This window comes from Pristiophorus japonicus, chromosome 9 (assembly GCF_044704955.1).
Source record: "Pristiophorus japonicus isolate sPriJap1 chromosome 9, sPriJap1.hap1, whole genome shotgun sequence".
Lineage (NCBI taxonomy): Eukaryota > Metazoa > Chordata > Chondrichthyes > Pristiophoridae > Pristiophorus > Pristiophorus japonicus.
The window spans coordinates 146,443,191-146,450,095 of NC_091985.1; the positions used below are offsets into that span (position 1 = coordinate 146,443,191).

Consider the following 6,905-nt stretch of genomic DNA (forward strand, 5'->3'; position numbering starts at 1 on the left):
GATCAGACGTGACACCAAGATCCTGTTTCCAGCTTCAGGTGGATTTGAAGAAGAACGGAGGATTTCTCCCAGTGTCCTGGCCAATGTTCCCGTTAAGCTGCGCAGTCACCCACAAGGTCCCGCGCAAGCCACTCACTGACTTTTACATTGTAGATAGCATCTGCGCAGTGGGGAAGGCAGGCCATGCAGGAGGCAGTGCAGCTTACCAGGCACCTTGGCCCTGGCCAGCATTCCTTCTTTAACCAGCGCCATCAGAAACAGAGTAGCCAGCCGTTCATCGGACTTGCAGTTGCTGGGTCCATATTAAACTGGTCTGTTTACCAACTCATCAACCGTGACCGCACTTCAAAAGTAGCTCACTGACTGTGGAGCCCGAGCAGTGGTGATCAGAGGCGATATAACCGCAGCTTCCTTCTCTCTAACTGTTCCTCCTCTGTGTTCTGGTGCAGCTGTTCCAGGCAGAGATGTTCAGTCGGCAACAGATCCTGCACGCTATCATCAGCGATGGACAGCACCTGCTGGAACAGGGTCAGGTGGACGACAGGTAATGTCCTCGCTGCCCCGTCACTCTGTGTCCAAGGGCAGCCACGCTGCTTTACAGAGCTCATTCGTTTATTTAGAATAATACCTTCTCAACAAATTAATATCCGATACTAATTCAGGTGTACCAAAACTGAAACCTGTTCAAAAGAAATTCAGATGGACATATCGAATCAGATTAGAATTTAAATACTTTAATGTGTCTTACTTGCAAAGCCCATTTATCCATCACCCAGTCCACCTAGGTCCACTTATCCATTACCCAGTACTTACAAAGCCTATTTATCCATCACCCAGTTTATTCAAGGCCCATTTATACATCACCCAGTCCACCTAGGTCCATGTGCAAAGTTAAAGCACATGGGATTGGGGGTAGTGTGCTGATGTGGATTGAGAACTGGTTGTCAGACAGGAAGCAAAGAGTAGGAGTAAATGGGTACTTTTCAGAATGGCAGGCAGTGACTAGTGGGGTGCCGCAAGGTTCTGTGCTGGGGCCCCAGCTGTTTACACTGTACATTAATGATTTGGACGAGGGGATTAAATGTAGTATCTCCAAATTTGCGGATGACACTAAGTTGGGTGGCAGTGTGAGCTGCGAGGAGGATGCTATGAGGCTGCAGAGTGACTTGGATAGGTTAGGTGAGTGGGCAAATGCATGGCAGATGAAGTATAATGTGGATAAATGTGAGGTTATCCACTTTGGTGGTAAAAACAGAGAGACAGACTATTATCTGAATGGTGACAGATTAGGAAAAGGGGAGGTGCAACGAGACCTGGGTGTCATGGTACATCAGTCATTGAAGGTTGGCATGCTGGTACAGCAGGCGGTTAAGAAAGCAAATGGCATGTTGGCCTTCATAGCGAGGGGATTTGAGTACAGGGGCAGGGAGGTGTTGCTACAGTTGTACAGGGCCTTGCTGAGGCCACACCTGGAGTATTGTGTACAGTTTTGGTCTCCTAACTTGAGGAAGGACATTCTTGCTATTGAGGGAGTGCAGCGAAGATTCACCAGACTGATTCCTGGGATGGTGGGACTGACCTATCAAGAAAGACTGGATCAACTGGGCTTGTATTCACTGGAGTTCAGAAGAATGAGAGGGGATCTCATAGAAACGTTTAAAATTCTGACGGGTTTAGACAGGTTAGATGCAGGAAGAATGTTCCCAATGTTGGGGAAGTCCAGAACCAGGGGTCACAGTCTAAGGATAAGGGGTAAGCCATTTAGGACTGAGACGAGGAGAAACTTCTTCACCCAGAGAGTGGTGAACCTGTGGAATTCTCTACCACTGAAAGTTGTTGAGGCCAATTCACTAAATATATTCAAAAAGGAGTTAGATATAGTCCTTACTACTAGGGGGATCAAGAGGTATGGCGAGAAAGCAGGAATAGGGTACTGAGGTTGCATGTTCAGCCATGAACTCATTGAATGGCGGTGTAGGCTCGAAGGGCCGAATGGCCTACTCCTGCACCTATTTTCTATGTTTCTATGTTTATCCATCACCCAGTCCATTCAAGGCCCATTTATACATCACCCAGTTCATTCAAGGCCCATTTATCCATCACCCAGTCCACCTAGGCCCATTTATCCATCACCCAGTCCACCGAGGCCCATTTACCATCACCCAGTTTATTCAAGGACCATTTATCCATCACCCAGTCCACCTAGGCCCATTTATCCATCACCCAGTTTATTCAAGACCCATTTATCCATCACCCAGTCCATCTAGGCCCACATCCATTACCCAGTACTTGCAGCATGGCCCATTTATCCATCACCCAGTCCACCTAGGCCCATTTATCCATCACCCAATCTATTCAAGGCTCATTTATCCATCACCCAGTCCACCTAGGCCCACTTATCCATTACCCAGTACTTGCATGGCCCATTGATCCATCAGTCAGTTCATTCAAGGCCCATTGATCCATCAGCCAGTTCATTCAAGGTCCATTTATCCATCGTCCAGTCCACCTAGATCCATTTATCCACTGCCCAGTCCATTCGAGTTCCATTTATCCATCACCCAGTCCTTACAAGCCTCCACTGTCTTCCCGTGGCTTAGCGAATTGACCAAGATCCTCGAGCTCATCTTCGAATCCCTCTGTGCCTTGCAAGTCCCTACCGTTACAATCTACTTCAGCCTTAACATCCCTGCATACACCCTCTGACACGGCCCTACATCTAGTTCCCCACTCCACCAGCAGGGGGCCACTCCTTCAGCCATTTTGCCCTGCCCTCTGAAACTCCCTCACAATGTCCATCTTGCCACCACCGTCCCTGCTTACAAATGCCCCCTACAGACTATGGGCTGAATTCGAGCACACAAAAACGGGTGGGTTGGGTCCAGGATAGATTTTAAAATTTTAAAAATCTGAACCCCGACCCCAACCCGCCTCCGGTCTGCAAACCTCCGGGGTGGGACAAAGGGGTGGGTTGGCAATTTAAATATTTTAATGGGGCTGGCAGCCGCTGATTTATCCTGCATCCCCAGTGGGTGGCCAGGTTTTCCAGGCCTCAGTAAACCTAGCAGCTGAAGGGAGACAGGGACAGTTTCAAGGTAAGTGCCTTCTTGTGGGCCAGGAGTGTTTGCCCCCAGGCCCCTCAGTTTCCATACCCACCCCACCCTATCAGACACCTCCCCCAACCCCCCTCCCGCCCCCATTAAAAGACTGGCGTAGTCGGGGATCAGACCCACCTTCCCCGGATGGGGATTGGACCCCCCCCCCCAGGATTGGGGCTCGGAACCCCCCCAGACCCGGGGTCATGGATCAGACCTACCTGGTCCTGAAGTCTGCTCCAGAGTGCTCCCTGCCCGACTGGAAGCCAAGCCTGTCAATCAGGCTGACTTCTGGGTGGAACCTGTCGGGGCCGAAAGACGCACAATGTGGAGTTAACCCGCCCCGGTTAATATCCAGGCCCATCTTTCCCAGCTCTGCTTTCACCCAACCTCTTCCCCCACCCCCCCACCCCGCCCTGAACCACTCACCCCCTTCTCTTCCACCTGATGAGCACCCACTCAGCTTTCCACCTCACTGAGATATCTGGAGCGTTAAATGAAGTAACACAAGTTGTGGTGAACTTCACCTTCGTGACAAGATGGTCGCCTGCTCTATGGATTCTTATTCTTGGTTGCCGAGAAACTTAAAACTCTTTGGTTGCAGGTTGCAATGAAAATCCACTGTGCCCTCCACTGCAAACTGGTGTTCCCAACCATCCAGTTCCTTGAACAGTGATCTGAAACATTTATTTTGACAATATAGCAAATATTTATTATGAAACGTGATGATAAAAATGGTCATTACTTTTTGTTTAAGGTGTTTAAGATGATAAAAGGAATTGATAGGATAGATAGAGAGAAACGATTTCCTCTGGTGGGGGTGTCTAGGGCAAGGGGGCATACCTTTACATTAGAGCTAGGCTGTACAGGGGTGATGTCAGGAAGCACCTCTTCACACTTCGGGTGGTGGGAATCTGCAACTGTCTCCCCCAAAAAGCTGTTGAGGCTGGGGGGTGGGGGGGGAGGGGGCAGGGTCAATAGAAAATGTCAAAATTGAGATTGATAGATTTTTGTTAGGTAAGGTTGTTAATAGATATAGCGGAAAGGCGGGTAAATGGAGTTAAGAAACAGATCAGTCATGCTCTAATTGAATGGTGGAGCAGGCTCGAGGGGCTGATTGGGCTGCTCCTGTACCTGTGTAACTGGCCCGAGGGGCTGAATTGGCTACTCCTGTACATGTGTAACAAACTCGAGAGGCTAAATGACCTCCTTCTCTTCCTGTGAAACAGGCTCGAGAGGCTGGATGGCCTCCTCCTGTTTCTATGTAACAGGCTCGAGAGGCTGAATGGCCTCCTCCTGTTTCTCTGTAACAAGCTCGAGGGGCTGAATGGCCTCCTCCTGTTTCTATGTAACAGGCTCGAGAGGCTGAATGGCCTCCTCCTGTTTCTATGTAACAAGCTCGAGGGGCTGAATGGCATCCTCCTGTTTGTATGTAACAAGCTCGAGGGGCTGAATGGCCTCCTGTTTCTATGTAACAGACTCGAGAGGCTGAATGACCTCCTCCTGTTTCTGTGTAACAAGCTCGAGAGGCTGAATGGCCTCCTGTTTCTATGTAACAAGCTTGAGAGGCTGAATGGCCTCCTCCTGTTTCTATGTAACAAGCTCGAGGGGCTGAATGGCATCCTCCTGTTTCTATGTAACAGGCTCGAGAGGCTGAATGGCCTCCTTCTGTTTCTATGTAACAGGCTTGAGGGGCTGAATGACATCCTCCTGTTTCTATGTAACAAGCTCGAGGGGCTGAATGGCCTCCTCCTGTTTCTATGTAACAGGCTTGAGGGGCTGAATGGCTTCCTCCTGTTTTTATGTAACAAGCTCGAGGGGCTGAATGGCCTCCTGTTTGTATGTAACAAGCTCGAGGGGCTGAATGGCTTCCTCCTGTTTCTATGTAACAGGCTTGAGGGGCTGAATAGCTTCCTCCTGTTTTTATGTAACAAGCTCGAGGGGCTGAATGGCCTCCTGTTTGTATGTAACAAGCTCGAGGGGCTGAATGGCCTCCTCCTGTTTCTATGTAACGGGCTCGAGGGGCTGAATGGCCTCCTCCTGTTTCTATGTACCAAGCTCGAGGGGCTGAATGGCCTCCTCCTGTTTCTGTGTAACAAGCTCGAGGGGCTGAATGGCCTCCTCCTGTTTCTATGTAACGGGCTCGAGGGGCTGAATGGCCTCCTCCTGTTCCAATGCAACGGGCTCGAGGGGCTGAATGGCCTCCTCCTGTTTCTATGTAACAAGCTCGAGGGGCTGAATGGCCTCCTCCTGTTCCTATGCTCCTAGTCCACAAATATTTTTCAGCTTGACGACCAGGGAGGTGAAATACCAAGTCCCAGGGCAGCTGATGGTAAAGAGTGGGGAGAAGAGCACTAACATGGAGATAATCAGATATATAATTTAGCTGTTGTTCATTTCCTCTCCCAGGGATGAGTTTAACTCGAAGTTGGCCATGCTGAGTAACCAGTGGCAAGGAGTGATTCGCCGGGCACAGCAACGGAGGGGGATTATCGACAGTCAGATCCGGCAATGGCAGCGTTATCGGGAGATGGCGGAGAAGCTGAGGAAGTGGCTGTTGGATGTGTCCCAGCAGTTGGAGCGCCGGTGGAGCAGTGCGGCTCCCATTGCCCTGCAACAGGCCAGGGCTCTGCTGGATGAGGTGCAGGTGGGGGCCAGGAATCCAGCACCACTGTCATACACTCGTCTCATTGTCAGACGGCGGAGGAGGTTCAGGGGATAGGCACTGGGGAAGGGGAATCCCGATTTCCTGATACCTGCTGTTCTACAGCATTTTACGATACAGTATCTGTGTCCAATCCCGTGTCCCGTCCAATCCCGTCTTCCCGTATCCCGTCCAATCCCATGTTCCCGTATCCCGTCCAATCCCGTGTTCCTGTATCCCATCCAATCCCGTGTCCCATCCATTCCCGTATCCCGTCCATTCCCGTGTTCCTGTATCCCGTTCAGTCCCGTATCCCGTTCTATCCCGTGTTCCCGAATCCCATCCATTCCCATATCTCATCCAATCCCGTGTTCCTGTGTCCGGTCCAATCCCGTGTTCCTGTGTCCGGTCCAATCCCGCGTTACCTTGTCCGGTCCAATCCCACGTTAACGTGCCCCGTCCAATCCCGCATTACCGTGCCCCGTCCAATCCCGCGTTCCCTTGTCCGGTCCAATCCCGCGTTCCCTTGTCCGGTCCAATCCCGCGTTACCGTGCCCCGTCCAATCCCGTGTTACCCTGCCCCGTCCAATCCCGTGTTACCGTGCCCCGTCCAATCCCGCATTACCATGTCCCATCCAATCCTGCGTTTTTGTAGCAGCATACCCTAGTGCATTAATTCCTTACTGTAGACAACTCATTACTAAAGCCGCACTGAAAGTCTGGAAGAAATCCTTGTACGGTCAGCAGTTCTGGTATTTAGTAAGTACGGTCTTTGCTGCCAACAGTTCTTGGTCTTTTGCCATTTTGACCATCATCCTAATTCAGAGATCAGTCCAATTACTCCGTGTCTCAGCTCCCGACCCCACAAGATATTGATCAATGCTGTCTCTCTTGCAGTTGAAGGAGAAAGTGTTGCAGCGTCAGCAGGGGAGCTACATCCTGACAGTGGAGGCTGGGAAACAGCTCCTGCTCTCCGCTGACAGTGGAGCTGAGGCAGCTCTGCAGGCTGAGCTCACCGATATCCAGGAGCAATGGAGGGCAGCCAATATCCACCTGGAAGAACAGAGGAAGCAGCTAAACATTCTATTAAAGGTAGGTGTCGGCTGCTCATGTGAGCTTATGGTATACATTCGCCCCGGTGTAAATGTACCAGAGAGGACCTAAAG

General features: G+C 50.7%; 1 protein-coding gene across 1 annotated transcript in view; it reads left to right on the top strand.

Moving 5' to 3' along the window:
- Positions 1-5,817, top strand: part of syne1b (spectrin repeat containing, nuclear envelope 1b) — a 420,847-nt gene extending 415,030 nt beyond the window's left edge. Inside the window, exons 121-122 of the mRNA XM_070891000.1 lie at positions 450-544; positions 5,505-5,817. Of these exons, the coding sequence (XP_070747101.1) occupies positions 450-544; positions 5,505-5,817 (408 nt within the window). The remainder of the gene's footprint in view (positions 1-449; positions 545-5,504) is intronic.
- The last annotated feature ends 1,088 nt before the right edge of the window (positions 5,818-6,905 follow it).